The sequence below is a fragment of the Emys orbicularis genome, chromosome 1 (assembly GCF_028017835.1).
Source record: "Emys orbicularis isolate rEmyOrb1 chromosome 1, rEmyOrb1.hap1, whole genome shotgun sequence".
In the NCBI taxonomy this organism is placed as follows: Eukaryota; Metazoa; Chordata; order Testudines; family Emydidae; genus Emys; species Emys orbicularis.
The window spans coordinates 334,519,060-334,536,143 of record NC_088683.1 but is presented as its reverse complement, the minus strand read 5'-3'; the positions used below and the strand labels follow the sequence as shown (position 1 = coordinate 334,536,143).

At 41.1% G+C, this 17,084-nt stretch overlaps 1 protein-coding gene across 3 annotated transcripts in view; it reads left to right on the top strand.

Moving 5' to 3' along the window:
• GRIA4 (glutamate ionotropic receptor AMPA type subunit 4) overlaps positions 1-17,084 on the top strand; it is a 289,331-nt gene that overhangs the window by 170,324 nt on the left and 101,923 nt on the right. For all 3 annotated transcript variants that reach the window (XM_065405354.1, XM_065405361.1, XM_065405369.1), the window contains exon 4: positions 2,044-2,228. In XM_065405354.1, the coding sequence (XP_065261426.1) occupies positions 2,044-2,228 (185 nt within the window). The remainder of the gene's footprint in view (positions 1-2,043; positions 2,229-17,084) is intronic.

Here is a 17,084-nt window from a genome sequence, read left to right as displayed (position 1 = left end):
AATGCAAATATATTTTACTTGTATTTTTATCAACCCAGACTTCACTTATCTTTTGGAAATAAATGTTTTGTTCTCAGTGATAAAGTGTACTAAGGTCATCTCCATCATCATAAAGCTATGTACTTTAATCTCAATTATGTCATCTGTATTTGAGGGGGAAATACCTAATAATTATAAATGATACTATATAATCTGTGTATTTTTGAGTATGAGTGCTTGATTTCATTGGAATAGGAACAATCTGATATGAATTCACCTAGACTATTAGGAGTTGAGTGCAAGAGGTAATAGTGCGTGTCATGCCAAACACAATTTCTCCTAGATTTACAGTAGCTCTCTAATTTGACCTGTGACATCCACATCATGAGGAATTAATGATGTTCTTATAGGTAATGTAGAGGCAAACAAGTGTATAGTATATTTGTGGGTCTGCTAATATTTCATAGATTTATAATGATAGACAATTCATAAACTCATTCATTTCTAAAATTTAATTTTTGAATATTCCTGTTCTTTGGATGGGTAGACCTATCAGTGCCTTTATATAGTATCTTTCCTGTAAAAGGATCCCAAAACATATTGTAAACTACAGTATTTATAGGGCTCAGTTGCATACCAATGAAATGCAGCCATCTCTTCATAGAACAGCGATCCATTCTGCATCAGTAGCATTACATATTAGCTTTCAGGAGGTGAAATGAATACTTTTTCCAACTGAAACTAGAGTGAGGATTTCAGGTAGGTAAAATATAGCCACCCAAGTCAGAATATAGCCATGGTTCTGGACAGGATATCTGGTCTGAACGATGGCATCTCCAGCAGCGCAATGTCAACTAGCAGCCCCATGCTGATTTAATACTCACTCTGGATTTGAGTTGTTGGATCTCTGCTCTTTTAGATGGAATCTCCCAGTGTTTTAAGAATCTTCAGTTGCCCTGGATGAATGCAGGAAAAGCAAATGGTTCTAAAAAAAGATACTGGCTTTCCCCATCTGCTAATGGGCTTTGCAGATGAGACATTATAATTATAATGCCTCTATACTGCTGTAGAAGGTGCATGACCAACAGTGCTGCTTAGGGATCAGGTGGGGGTTGGCAGGCTGCCTGCTGTTGATGCACAGTCCTCTCCTCCAGTGCCCCCACCCCAAGGGTTTCCAGTCCTCCCCTTTAGCAGAAGGGTTTGGGGGCAGGGCCCTTGAACAGTTACAATCTTTTCCAGCTGGCCCTTCACACTAGGGAAAGGCTCTTGCTCTAGTATTGACCTTTTGGAGTGGATAAGAGAACCCGGGCCTGCCCTCTCCACTGGCTCCGGTCCAGGGCCCAACGGTGGGCAGCTACACCCAACACCTTGGGGTTCTAAGCCGCTGCCTCTCCCAGACCACATCCTACCCCAGTTTCCTTCGGCTTCCCGAAGTAGATTACTCCAATCAGTTCCCTGATCTGCACACTCCATCACCTGCCTCTCCTTTGTGGGTTTTCACAGGTCTGTGTTGTCAGGTCCTGGGCAATGAATCCTGGGCAGTACTTCCCCCTCAGAGAAGCCATCTGCTCCCTTCCACTGCCTGTCACTGAACTGCTCTGCTCCCCTTTTCAAAGCCCTGCCTCCAGCCTGTGCCGGCTTTGCAGGTGTGTCTGTGTGCAGCTGCCTGAGCCCTGAGCTGGTCTTTAACCCCTTGCTCTTCCGTGTGGGGTTTGTGCTTTTCATTCAATGGCCTCAGAGCGCTTCACAAACATTCACTGGTTAAGCTTTACAATCTCCCTGTGAGCTAAATCGGTGTCATCTCCATTTATCAGTTCATTGCTCACAGTGATGGCCATCATATAAATGCTTGTAATAATAATTATTAATAAGCTTATAGATAGTTTAAGTGCTGTGCCCGAAGTCATAGGTAGCCAATAGCAGTGTTAGACCTAGGAGCTATGACTCCTCCCAATCCCCTCTCTATTAGACCATACATTAAGGGATTTGATATTGATTAATAACAGTTATGATTCATAAAATGCAAAGATTGTGTTGTTAGTGTATTGTATCCTTTTCTTTTAGGTTACTCAATACTTCAAGCTATTATGGAAAAAGCGGGACAAAATAGCTGGCAAGTCAGTGCCATATGTGTGGAGAATTTTAATGATGCCAGCTACAGGAGGCTTTTAGAAGACCTGGATCGAAGACAAGAAAAGAAATTTGTAATAGACTGTGAAATAGAGAGGCTTCAGAATCTTTTAGAACAGGTAATACAACTTTTAATGTCACTGTAAACCCATTACTATAGTTCCACAAGAGCAGCCTCTAAGCTTTACCCTTCATTTATTTTTGCCAGTCAAGACAAGGTTTCCCCAAGGTTTATTCAGGGGCCAATATTTTATCTCCACTTTCTCCCCATCTTCATTTTGATATTAAGCTTCCATCACAGCAGCTGTCAGGTCAGAGACAGCAGGCAATGCTTGTGCTGCTCAAACATCAGCCCAGAGCTTTAACACATCAGTGCTTGGGGAGTCTTGAACCAAAGTCTCTTGGCTGGCAGAACAACACCCTGCTGCCAAGTTGATCAAGAAGAGTCCCCCAATCTTCATTTTTTTATTAAATTTAGATTGGATTTTTTAAATCTAGATTGAATGTTTTTCTAAAAGCTCTGCTCAGGGAATTATTTTGGGGAAGTTCTATGCCCTGTGCTACACAGGAGGGCAGGCTAGATGATCACAATGGTCCCTTCTGGCGTTAGAATCTATGCATCTATTTTAATATATATATATTTTAAATGCCAATTTTATTTGAAGAAATTGCTTATGTTTATCCAGGATTATTTACTGTTCTCCAAACATCATAGACAACATATTTCCAGCTGTACAAGGTCTTGAAATCATTATTATACACATTTAAAAGGGGAGTGTTATTATCCATAGCAAAGTATTTGTGAAAATGGAAAAGAGTAAAATAAGTGATCTTTTGGAGAAGGGATGGAGGGTATGTTCTTCCTTAGTTAACGAAGGCAGCAGTTATGTAAAGGAAAGACTATGGGCTTGATTATCCACTGCCTTGTACTTTGTATAGCCATTTATACCTGTGCCAAGTGGGCTTAAAATGTTATCATTCTCATCTGGAAAATCTGGCCATATCACTGTCTCTCTCTGAGCTATTTCTTAAATGACAGGGGGGGAAATAATAGTTAGAAAAGAGCATTTTGCTAAGTAATAGGAAAATAACTTGAGGAAGTATATTCTTTTTGTGTCTCACTAATCCCACATATTATGCTGATGCTCTGAACGTGCACTTTTCAGTATCTATTGCCACTGTGTGAATACTACAGTGAATGAATGCCATCTAGTGGTGCTAAATTCTGTTTTATTGCGCTACTTGCTTATTTTATTTCCTTATTTATTTACTTTTTATTTTGCAAAAGATATATTAGAGGTTTATAAAGTTTTTATTGCATAAAACTTTAGTGATGAAGATGCTGGTATGGGCAGCAAAACATAAAATGCCATTTGTGATTCAGAAATGTGCAAAGTAGTTTTTTTCTGAAAACCATTACAGATTAATTATTTTAACGGCAAAAACATGAGAGAAAGAAACTAAGAATTAACGATATGGCACTTCTAAATTTAACAAGGATTATTTCAAATAGGTGATGCTATACATATTAATTTGGCCAAATCTTTTGCCACTGTGTCATTGTGTTTTAATGCACACTTATCGTAGCTTATAATCGAATCCTTCTCCTATCCAATCTCTTTTGTAATAAAACAAAAGAGCATTGGTTTTTAGGACTGATTTTAAAGTGTGTAGGGAAGCAATTTTCCCCCCGAGTTTTTGTGTGTGTGTGTGTGAGAGAGAGAGAGAGAGAAAGGTTCAAAACCTGGAACAGTTGGCTTATAGAGAGAGTGGTATATGTCCATATATATTTGAATGCATATTTCTGCATAAACTCATGGATAAATTGATCATCTATTGCTTTAATGGCAAGGAAATACATATTTTAGAGCATGCTATCATTTTGATTCTGATCTCACTGATACTGGTTTTACACTGGTGTGACTCCATTGACTTCTAGGAGCCACTCCTGATTCTCATGTCAGCAACTGAGATTGGAATTCCTTTTTAGAATAGTTTGCACTCTTTGTTTGGACAGGCTTAGGCCTGATTCTGCACTACCAAAATCAGTGGAAGTTTTGCCATTTACTTTAATAGGACTAGGATCAGCCCTTTGCTTACGTTGTATGGTAGCTAACACAAAGTGGTGGCAATTTAAAATATCAGGCCCTGACTTCTTTAATTTTGCATGAGGATTCCGGTAGCCTGTAGATGATAGATGTGGTGACTTCACAGAAGAGGAATTGACTGAGTCTCAAGCTCCCTAATTGATTCAATAGGCCTTTTTTCCCAGACTTTTTGAGAAATGAAGTTTAGTTGTGTGATGTACAAGTCAATGTTCTGTAGTGTATATTAGCAGAAGTAAGTCTTAGTAAAATGAGACCTCAGCGCAAAGTGCTCTGCTCTTCAATTTTTGCTGACTAAGAGTGAGAAACTGACTTATTTGTGTGGGTGTAAATTAATGTGTATTAAAGAAGTGTAGGCTAGGTTCAGAACAGTTCTTCTTAGAAGGGGATGTATAATATGCTGTATGTCCTACCCTGAGTTAGCTGAGATTCTGGTTTATGATGAGTTCATTAGCTATGTGAAGACAAAAGTAAATGTAAAGAGAAGGTAATTGTTTAGATAGATAGATAGATAGATAGATAGATAGATTAGATGCATAGCACCTGTTCCTTGGGAAAGTAGCTCTGAAAATCCAGTACAATGATTGCTAAGGTTGAAAAGGACAAGCATGAGGATTCTGCTACTGCATTTGGAGGATAGGGAACATGAAAATACCCACTCTTTTATGGATGTATAATGTGTTAGTTAAGTTTTGAGGGTATCCCCAAAGAATCATCTTGCTCAAAATCCTTATGCTGATGGCATAGTATAAAAACCAAGATAGAAAAGTAAAGCCAGCTCTTTATGATCTTGGTGGACAGGTATAGGATACAAATGGACAAGGAGGAAGTTGCTTCATACTTACACTCCAAAATGCTAAGTCCAGCTCCAGTTTAAAATAAGCATCTATGCTGTTGAAATAAGACACCAGTGTTTTTGACTTTCCCAATTCCCAGAGATCTACTTTATCCAAATCTATTTCACAAGCTTGCTCTTTGTAAGATCTAAATTAGACTTAATTGTCCTCTAATGTGTCCTCATAGGAGATGACCATCTGATCCTTGATAGGGTCTTCCTGTTTCTAATCCAAATCCACAGACAGATGTTAGCAGGTATAAAATAATTAACTTTCACTCTCCTGCCTCAATTTATATACACGTATATTACTAATAAGTAGTTAGCTGACCTTTTTGTTTCATCTACATTTACACAGGCATAATAAAAACAGCCAACATGTTTTCACTGAAAATTGTAAATGGAGAAGTATACTGAGAGATTAATACACTCTTTGTCCACTTTGCCTAAAAAACATATTTGATTGGCACATTTATTCCATAGTTTTTAGATATATATCTGATGCACAAAATCAGGAATGGTGTCCCTAGCCTCTTTTTGCCAGAAGCTGGGAATGGGCGACAGGGGGTGGATCACTTGATGATTACCTGTCCTGTTCATTCCCTCCGGGGCACCTGGCATTGGCCACTGTTGGAAGACAGGATACTGGGCTAGATGGACCTTTGGTCTGACCCAGTATGGCTGTTCTTGTGTTCTTATCTCAAATATTTATCACTTAGGGCTACATTTCAAAAATGTTGTTGTTATTGTTCTTAATTTGTATTACAATAATGCCTAGAATCCCCCTCTGAGGTCAGGACCCCAGGATGCTGACCTAGGTGCTGTATAGACACATCGTTAGAGGCTGTCCCAACCTGAATCAGCCTGCAGTTTAGAGAGACAAGACAGAAGAAGGGAAAGGGAGGGACAGAGATGGGAAGTGACGTGTCCAAGTTCACACACAAGTTGGCGGCAGAACCAATGGTTACTCACTCACAGTCTATTGCCACAGGATCATGCTACCTCATGATTTGCCTGTGCCCATTCTATGAACAATTATGCTTTCAATCACAGGAGTTTAAGAGCACAAACATTTTTTTTTTATGAATTAGAGGACAAAAGTAATTGAATGAGACTGAGGATTCTATCTACTTAATCATGTTGTGCTTCTAAATTGTGCTTCCAAATTGCCCTCCTAAACTAATTTGCATGCCTACATTATTGGTAAGTGCTGTGCAGCTTGGCTTTCCATTTCCTAACAATCAAACTGCTAATAGGTGCAGTGACAACTAGTAATTTATAAACAGAACAGTCCATGGCAACAATAGTGATATGCACTACATAACAAGAATCAACATCAGTATGTTTCTCCCACGTTTCACTAAGAGTGCTCATTTCTTCTTCTTGTGCGTTGTAAAACAGTGTCTCCCTTTGTATTTTCAGCTTGTTCAGTAAAGCTCAGCAGCCAAGTGGAGGTAAATTCAAACTGGAAATATGAATGTGTATCTTTTAAATGAGTGGCAGCTCATTATTTTAATCCTATTATAGGTGTGCTGGATTTGGATGCTGAACTCCTATTTCACCACAAATGTACCCATGGAACAAAAACCATTATCACAGAGACCCAAGCAAAGCAAATCAGGGTACTCCCAAGTAACAGCAACTGCAAAATTGTAACTAAAATTCCTATCTGCTTTGTTATGAGGTAGCACGATCCAAACTGTCTATGCTGCAAAATCAAGGATACTACTCAGTTTACTAAAGCAGGAAGAAAATAGATGTGTAGCAAAATGCACACACTGTTTAGGGAAATGTCAGATCACCTTGTTCTAAGACTTACTTGGTTTTAATCAGTTGGATTAGTTTGCTTTCCACGTTTTAGTGAATACTTCATATATTTCTTTTTTCATTTCTTCATTTGCCCACTTTCAAACGAGACTGAAGGAAGATGCCATTAAAGCTCACATGAAAATGTAGAAATGGTTGAAGAATAACATAGGCAATAAACTGTAGAGTCAAACTCAATTATTTTAATTTAAATATATCCTATTTGTTCAAATATATTTGCTTTAATTGCTGTTACTTCAAATTTATGCAGCACTCAAAAAGTGTATTAAGACATATGAGTCCAAAGCACCAAAGAGATTTTACACTCTAAACAGACAAAATACAAGGCATGCAGAAAAAGATGATGATGGATATTCACTATTGTTAGTTCCACAGATTTTGTAACATAATTTTGTGGTTTGGGGGTTTGTTTGTCTTTTTTTTTAATCTGTACTAAAAGAAAATGTTAATTTAATTTCTAAAAAGAAAGGAAATGCCAAAGTTGATGGTGCCTGTCCAATCTTTACTCGGTCTGCTTGTGCACATGCATACAATCTTTGAATACATGCAGTCTTTAAACACATTGTCTTGCACTATTTTTCCACAGGAGTGGTCAGTCATTGCTCATATGAACAATGCACAGTTAATATGGTAGGAATATAGCATGACTGAAACAGGGTGTTACAGATCTGACCCTTATTTCTGGCCAGATTTAGGGTCCAACTGTCCAACACTAATCCTATTAGTGCTTATATGAGCAGTCCCATTGACCTCAATGTAAACAAAAATGTCAGAATCAGGCCTAGAATTTGGTTTGAAATAAGGCACAGATCCACATAGACCTACCTCATTCTCTGCTTACTGTTCAATTGCACATGCATAGATGGGTCTTGTGGAAAATAGTATGTGATCAGGTAAATACTCTTTCATAATTGAATTTTGCAAATGTAAGGCCAGATTGTGGTTCAACTAATGAGCCTGCACTGGGCAGCAAGGTAGCTGTTATTCTCCTGCTCTGGCTACCTGCATCATAGGCAACAGCATGAGATCATCCTTTGGTGGGGTTGCTACTCACCCTCCCCTGGGGATGAAAAGTTGATGGGGTCAGAGAGTGAGTGGAGCCTTTGTTCTGCTCTCCAGTGCACTGGTCAATGGAGCTCAACTGGGATTAATTTGCCCCAGGTATAGGGTGGGTCCAGATTACTTCCCTCAGGAGTAAGGAGTGAAAGGGAACCAGATTGTGACTCTGATGGTCTGCTCGTGGGGCAGCACAGCTGCACACTATCCCCATATAGGGCTTATGCCGCAGCCACAATTTAGCCCCTCGAGACTATCTCCATCCCAAATTTCAAGCTTATACCCCCAAGCTCTATTGCACTGAAGCTGTCAAAAGAAAAGTGCTGAGCTCTCCCTCTTGATCTATGTGTGTGCACATTTGTGGAAATATATATGGCGGGGCTATATTTTGTTTGTTTGTTTGTTTGTTTACCTTTCTTTGTATTTGAAAATGGTTGAACAGTGTTTTGTTAACTTGCCTTTACCTGCTGTTCAGCATTGACTGTGAACTACTGGAGTTTGTGAAAAATCCTGCACATGAAGTGCAGCTAGTCCTTTTTGGTGTGAACACCTGGGGGCTGGAGGAACCATTTTTTCTCGTTTTTATGAGCTTTTTACTTAAATGAAAATGTCCACAATGGATTCTACTATCTCCTGTCCCACTCCCTTAAAAATCTCTGGGCCAGATTATAAAAGGCCATAGTTTGTGAATCTTTGAAAAACTCCCACTCACTGCAATGATAGTTGAATAGGACCCTATTGCAGTGGTTACTTCTTTCCTTAGAAATTTATATCTACTTCTGGTGTCTTTTTTCTCAAGCTTTTTTATCCGTCTTTTCTCTTCTGTCTGTAGTAATCCAGGTTGCATTGGCTTTCCCATCTTCTACCTTGCACAGTCCAAAACTCTTACATTTGCTGTATGAGAATCTTTAAATATATCTCATCTATAAACACTGATCTGTCTTTTCTTCAACGTTGCATAATATAACAGTTTAGTTGTCAAGATCAGCAATCTGGCTCCTGAGCTGTACAGCAGGTTGATTTCAATCTTTTTTTTTCCAATACAAGTGCCCAATGCAACCTTTTCCAAGAGACCAGCACCTCTTCATTCAGCTCCATCAGTGTTCTGCATCAGCCAGCCCTAACATCACCACTCATACAGAATTGCCTTCACCTTTAAAGACAGAGGTGAAAATTGTTATTCAGTGTCTGACGTACATTCAGCTGTTCAATGGAATTATGCACAGTAGTAAAGAGAACATTCACAGCATCTAGTACCATTAACAATGAAATCTAGGAAGTAAAACAATATTAACATTGTAACACTTATATTTTAAAAATCGGAAGCCAAGTTATAATTAATTAATATGATTAAGCAATATTGTCATGTGGTTACAGCAAGGTGCTGAGAACCAGGAATCTTGGAATTTGTCCCCAGATCTATGACCAACTCAATGTATGTAGACTCATAGACTCATAGACTTTAAGGTCAGAAGGGACCATTATGGTCGTCTAGTCTGACCTCCCGCATGATGCAGGCCACAAAAGCTGACCCACCCACTTTCCCTTAACTCTTTGAGCAAGTACTTCAACATTGCTGATCTTCAATTTCCACATTGGTAAAGTGCTTTGTGATGAAAAGTGGGGTTCAGATCCAACTCCCACTGCAGTGAGAGATGGATCAGGCCCTAAGTGTAGAGTTTAATTATTATTTCTACCACCAAACTAAAATTAAATTGGCTGAATACAATTTGTGACTGGGGAAAAATATGGAAACCAACATATACCGTTTGCTCTATTTCCTGCCCTCTGCCAGTGATAGCTAATCCTGATGAAATAATGCTACCTAGCTGCAGGTTACACTGCTAACATGATAAAGTTGTAAATTTAATTGTTCATTAATTAAAATATATATCTATTTGGCTTATTGGTTTTGTTCATTTAGGTTGTTTTGCTAACTTTAACAGAGTACTTGGTGTTTGGCCAAATTACGCTTAACTCATTCTCATGATTTACTGAGGCTATGCCTACACTACACAGCTTTTAGCGACATGGCTGTGTTGCTACAACTGTGCCGCTAAAAGTCATGCAGTGTAGCTGCTGTTTGTCGGCTCACCTGCAGACAAAAAACTTCCACCCCCAATGAGCGGCGTTTGCATTGTCAGCAGGAGAGTGCTCCTGCCAACAATGCGCTGTTCACACTGCCAGTTGTCATGGCAAAACTTTTGTCTTTCGGGGCGGGGGAGGTTAACACCTCTGAAAGACAAAAGTTTTGTCATTCAATTGCCAGTGTAGAGATAGCCTCATGCCTTTACATTCAAGTCAGTTGCATAAAGAGGATCCCTGTACCCCTTGGCACAGGCTAACCTAGTGTCTCCCCTTCTCATATTTTCATGCACAGCCTACCCAATAGCCTGGAAAATGGGCTCTCAGATTGACTCTGCCCAAATAGGACTGCAAAGCAGCTCACTGGTCAAAGTTCTTGGCACCTGAACAGTTCTCCCTGCATTGTTCTAGTAACTGCACCACTCCTGTCAGCTGCCTCTGTGCTACAATAGCAGCTGGCTGTGCTTAGTTCCCAAGGAAGGCTGTGGATTTGGGGGATTCTTCAACAGGTTTCTTTCCTCTCTCTCTCTCTCTCTCCTTCTTCTTCCTTCTTCCCCAGCAGCATAGACACCTGGATTGTAGCAGGGTGAAACTGAGAACAGCCAGTGCGGCAACCCCTTTGGAAGCCCATCACTAAGCCCTCTGGGGAAGGGACCTTCCTCCCTCCCCCACCACTGCCTGTGGTCAGCAATGAATTGGGAAAGGCCCCTCTGGCCTTTCTCGTTTTCTGTGAAATGTTTGAAATTTCTCATTAAGTTTTTTCACATTGGATATTTCATCCATGTCTAGATGTGATGTAATGGTGCAGCAACACGGACAAGCTTAAACTACACCAGTAATACGAAAGCACATTGTCACAGCACTGCATAGCTAACGAGTTTTGGACCCTAACAGAGGGTTGTTTCTTGAAGGAAAGAGAATGAGTGGGCAGCGCAACAGACAGACAAAGGGTTAATAAATTAACCTAATCTACCTTTATTTACAAATACACATTTCCCACGGATGGGCTTGGAACAGAAATGAGTTCAAGTAGCAAAAGCAGCAGAAAGTGGCAACCTGCCAGGGTGTTTCTTACTCCCGCCTTCTGAGGCAATTCTGAGGGTTTTTTATTCCAGCACAGCCAGGTGTTTTCTCTGCACAACTCTGACTACTCTGTTTATAGCAGTGGTGGGCTCTATATTTGAAGTTCCTCTGTTCTGCGCTTAGTCAGGTGCTTTCAGTTACCACATACTGTGGATGTGTGGTGCCACCCATGCTTGGGCTGTGCCACTGCTTTGCAATAGAGAAGGAAACCCACTTACTTGCTAACAGCCCATTGCTTATCTGTCTGTTGCTTCCTTTAACTTCCTCTTCAATGATGTTAGGGCAGGGGTGGGCAAACAATGGCCATGGGGCTGCATCCAGCCCTGCAGACGTTTTCATCCGGCCCTTGAGCTCCCACCAGGGAGCGGGATCTGGGGCTTGCCTGGCTCTGGCGCTCCAGCCGGGGAGCGGGGTTGGGGGCTTGCCCCACGCCGTGTGGCTCCTGGAAGCAGTGGTATGGCCCCCATCCTGCTTCTATGTGTAGGGGCAACCAGGGTGCTCCGCATGCAGCCCCCACCCCAAGCACCGCCCCTGCAGCTCCCATTGGCCGGGAACCTCGGCCAATGGGAGCTACAGGGGTGGCACCTGTGGATGGGGCAGCACGCAGAGCTGCCTGGCCGCACCTCCATGTAGGAGCTGGATGGGGGACATGCCGCTGCTTCTGGGAGCTGCTTGAGGTAAGCGCTGCCTGAAGCCTGCACCCCTGACCCCCTCCCGCGCCCCAACCCCCTGCCCCAGCCATGATCCCCCTCCTGCCCTCAAACCCCTTGGTCCCAGCCAAGAGCACCCTCCTGCACCCTCAACCCCTCATCTCCAGCCCCACCCCAGAGCCCACACCCCCAGCTGGAGCCCTTACCCCCTCCTGCACCCCAACCCCCAATTTTGTGAGCATTCATGGCCCGCCATACAATTTCCATACCCAGATATGGCCCTCGGGCCAAAAAGTTTGCCCACCCCTGTGTTAGGGCATCTGTCCTATAAATCTCTACCACTCCCTCAAACAAGAACATCCCCATTAACTTTCTTAAGGACTTGCTGTGGAAGGTAAGCTAGTTTCTCAGTGGCTTTTTTATGGGTTCTGAGTGGCTTTGTAAAAGATTTATCCCAGCTTCATACACTGAATACATTCTCATCTCTTATACGGTTTATATTGTTACCCCTTCTGCCACAATATTTCTGTTCAAGTCTCAATCTTTTATCTTCTACCAGCCTCCACACCTTTTACAATGTATTACACAGGCCTCGCTTTATTGTGTGGCTTCTTTTTCTTAGGCCAGCGGATTGTCACACTATCCTGAAGGGGAAAACGGCTGTAAAATCCCCATTTGTTATGCACAGCTTTAGCTTTTAGCAGGTGTTTAACTTAAAATAAGGCCTTTTCATTCCAGCGGCACTGACTCCCAGTCGTCTGGAAACCAAAATGAGCAGGAAGTTTCAAGCTGTAATAGTGAGGCATTATTTTTAAATGAGATGTGTTATAGTCATTCATTTTGTGGTATTAAAGAGGGAAGGCTGACTCAGAGGGCCCGATTGCTTATGGAAATCAGAACTGGCTGAACTGAAGTCAGTGGAATTTCCACTAGTGCAAGTGAGAGGAGAATCAGAGCCCAAAGCTGTTAACGCTGTCATGGCTCTATCTTCTTTGGATTAAATCCGTTTCTGAATTTCCAAATAGGGTTGCCAATAGTCCTGTATTACAAAGGATGTCCCTTATTTAAATAGAAAATTGCCTGTCCCATATAAAATCAGTATGGGATGCCTTTTATCCCATATTTCAGCAGCAGGGGGGCAGTACTCACAGGTGCACAGGGAAAGCAGATGGGGCCACGCTCAAGTGCCAGGGTCAGGAGGGGAGTGGAAAGATGCACCCCCATGAGTACTAGCCCACTACTGGACAGGACCCCCTGCTGAGTCCAGCCCTTGAGGGCAGCCCAGTCTGCTTTCCCAGCACAGGCTCTGTCTGGCAGGGTAAATGGATGGGGCTGTGTGCCTGGGAGCTGTACTGAAGTGCCAGGGTCAGGAAGGGGCGCTGTGTGGCAGGGGTGTAGCCTCCCTGCTCACAGAGTGTCTGCCAATGTCCCCTGCAGGGGGTGCAGCACTGCAGCAGGCAAAGACCAGCAACTGCAGCCTCCAACTCGGCTCCTGGTGCCCCTGCAGAACCTGAACAAGAGTCGTAGAGGCGGCTGGCCCAGCACCTGAGGCCCTGGGTTCTCTGCAGCATCCAGAGCTGGAGGTAGAGAAACCCTAGGAAGCATGGGGTTCGGGGGGAGAAGGGACTTACCCCCAGAGGTTCAAGTCAAGATTGGGTACATCTGAGCTCTGTCCTGTAATTTTTAAATACAATGTTGGCAACCCTATTTCCAAGCAAGACTCCCAGAACTGTTGTTGAGCTAATATTAAAGAATCATGTTAAACACACTGTGTAAAAACCAGGCAGTGCAGAGTTAAGACTGAAAAGCTAGGTCTGATACTTACCTCACTTACATCACTTTTATGTGACTCTCACTCCATTGGCTTACATGAAGTTACTCTTGACTTACACTAGTACACAGGAGATCAAAATCAGATTATCTATTCTTAAATTGAATATATTAGATCATCAGTTAAAGACCCATCCAGTATTCTGTTCTTTTTAGGTTCTCGTGCCTAAGATACTTACATGCATTGTAGTAGGTTATTGATAGAGTTTTATGCATTATCTCTAAATGTTTGTCCTTTTGTAGGATTGAGTCAGGATTCTGAGATAATAATGAATTCAGTTCAATGTGGTTTAATCTTTCTCTTTAGTGCATTCATATAAATGAGGAAAGAAGACAGAATAAACTGTAGTAGAAATTATAGAGTTTTTACAATAGACTATTACAATTTTTAAGGATACATAAAGATATTTTCATGTAAAATCTCTCTCTCTCTCTCTAAGAATTGGAAAAAATCCTGCATTGCTACTTGGGCATGGACTTGATGATCTGTTGGGCTTTTTTGTACTTCTAATTCATTTCACTCTGCTGTAGTATTTAGTAGAATCAAGTGTTCACAGTGAATGATGTGCTGAATGAATTTTGCCTCATTTTCTGCTCATAAGTTGTTTGGGAGCCGCTTACCCTTTTTCTATTTATTCATTATTCAGAATTGTTTTTTTTATTTATTTATGAATTTGTTTGGGTTTAAATACAACAGCATGACAGAACTCCAATTCTAGGCTTTAAATACCCTTATTAATTTTAAAAATGCAAAATTAATATCATGATCAAAGCAAAATAGTGGCGTGTTTCGGCCTGCTGTCCTTCCCACTCTAGATCAACGTAACCCACCCATCACTTTCCTCCCTAAACTTTCTCTAAGCTGCTTCAGCCTTTTCTAAATGCCAACTCCAACAGAGATTAGTGTCCCTTAAATATAAATACATTCACATTATTTCAGATGAAGAGAAGAAGGATGGTCTTGCGGTTAAGGCTCCTGGCTTGGGACTCAGTTCAATTCCTCGCTCTGCTATAGGCTTTCTGTGTGACTTTAGTCAAGCCACCTAGTCTCTCTGTGCCTCAGTTCCCCATCTGTAAAATGGGGATAATATTCTTTCTCTCACTCTCTATTTATAATGTAAGCTCTTCAGGACAAAGACTATCTCTTACTACGTGTACATACGGTGGGACCCTGATCTCAGTTGTGGTTTCCAGCCCTGCCATAATACAAATAATGTAAAATAATAACTGAGTAAACATTTAATTTCAAAGTTGAGGGGCCCTTGCAGAAAATGTGCTGTCCTCAGCTCCTTTTCTTATATAGGAAGGGCTCCAGTTTGAGTGCCTCCATTGATTTTAGCTGCAGCAATATAGTACAGGGGAAAAGGTGGTCCCTCAGATAGTAAGGTCCTCTGTCACGCAGGGTTTCATAGTCAGAACCAGCCCCTGAAACTCCACCTAGAAGCAATAGGTAGTCAGTGTAGATTTTGAAGTGCTGGTGTCATATGCTCGTAGTGAGGTATTCCATTAAACAAACATTCTGCTTCCAAATGGCAAATAATTCTATGATTGTTCATGAGCAGCTCATCATAAACATTTGAGATTCAAAATCAGAACCATGTTGATTAGTTTTGACTGAACATATAGGTCACATAGCATTGTCTCTCTTCCCCAGTTGGATGAGCATAACTCTTAGGATCTGATTTCTAAGAAGTTCAGAATTTGCATTCCACATATATTTTCCAATATTCACTTAACATTTGCTGTGTCCATAAACCGTTCTGACAGCAAACTTGCGTGCTAGAATGTCTGCAGAGATCACATGCCAGAAAGGCACGAACATAACTGAAGCAAATTCAGTTCGAAATTTTACTCCAATATTTGCCATAATATTTTTGCAGGATTTGCTCATTTCTATTATTTTAACAATTTTAGAAATGCTTCTGAAACATATGATCATAAGTGGGTTTATGATGAGCTTGCTTGATTTGACTGCTGCACTGTAATGGCCAGTGATGTCTGTGCTGTCAAAACTATACAGGGCCAGATTCTCAGCTCGGGGAAATTGTCATCACTCCACTTATCTCAATGGAGCTATGACATTTTACACCAGTTGAGGATCTGGCCCACAGTTTTTAACATGTCATTTACCTTCTATGTCAAGTTAGTCTCTTTCTCAAAAAGTGGACATTTCACGCAAACGATGCTTCACAAATTATTTAACACAGGATTTTGCAACCTATATCAATTTCTTTGCACTTTGGAGGTGTACGTATACCTGTCTTATGAGCATTACTGATGGGAGTACTGCTATAATGGCAGATCACTAGTGTAAGGGACGGCAGCTGCATTGAAGCCAATGGAGTTGCAAGTTACTTATTCCAACAGTGAATTTGGTGAACTCGTATGCACATTGGACAATGCTATGACGACAGGCTTCTGCATATGTTCAGTAGGCTGTTTATAAGGACTTGATTTGATTAACTGAAATGAAGGCGAGTTTAACCACTGACTTTAAAGGGAGCCTTATTGGACTGCAGATGAGTGCTCAGTTTACATTATGAACAGTCAACCTGACACATGTTGTTTTAAAAAAATGAATCTGATTTTAATAATTGGAACAAAAGGAGCATTAGAAGCCAGTAGTGTTTTGGCAGTTAGTGGAGGGAAGGAACATAGTTTTCTTGTATACCTTATAACTTAAAAATAGCCAATGTTTTTAAGCTCTCTGGATCACTGATGCCAAATTTCTTGGATTCCTCTATTTTGCTGCACCATGAGAAGGGGATTGGTCCGTTAGAATAACAATGGGATTAGGAATCAGTCAATCCCAAATCCTAATCTGGATTTAGACACTGAATTGCTCTGTGTGCTTTGGCAAATCATTTAATCTCTCGGGCATTTATCCCTCATCTGTAAAATGGGCATATTAATAATTATCTACTGCATGGGAGGATTAGTGCATGTTTGTTCTGTGCTTTGACCAGGGACAGTGCTGTATGAATGCTAAAACTGTAAACTCTTCAGGGCAGGGACTGTAGCTGAGGAGGTTCAAAGCAGCAGAGGGGATTGAGCTTCGCGTCTCCTATTAATTATTAAATTCATCCCTCCCCCTCCTGGAAAATCTCAGCCGGTGTATGTTTTCTGTGTGTTTGAATTGCAGCTAAAATGCTTTGGGGAGTTGGGTAAATGAGTAAATGAGAAGAAACAATTAATATGTTTGAGCCTAAAGCATCATTTTTATAATGGAGTTGTGAAAGCCCTAAATAAGAGTTAAGAGGAGTCTATTGTTGCTGAATAAAAAAATGCATGTTGCAGGTGTTGCTATAGTAAACCTTTAGTAAAAGCAGCTTTCACTTTAAAATTAAGCCATTAACATCCGTCATGCTCTGCAGCCAAATATATTCACTCTTAGCTATTCTAGTAAATAATCCGGGATCCACATAGCAAATGCCATCGGAGTTGTCACTAATTATTGTGTGTATTGGCCAAGGGTTGATTTGGGTAGAGAATTATTTTCTCACC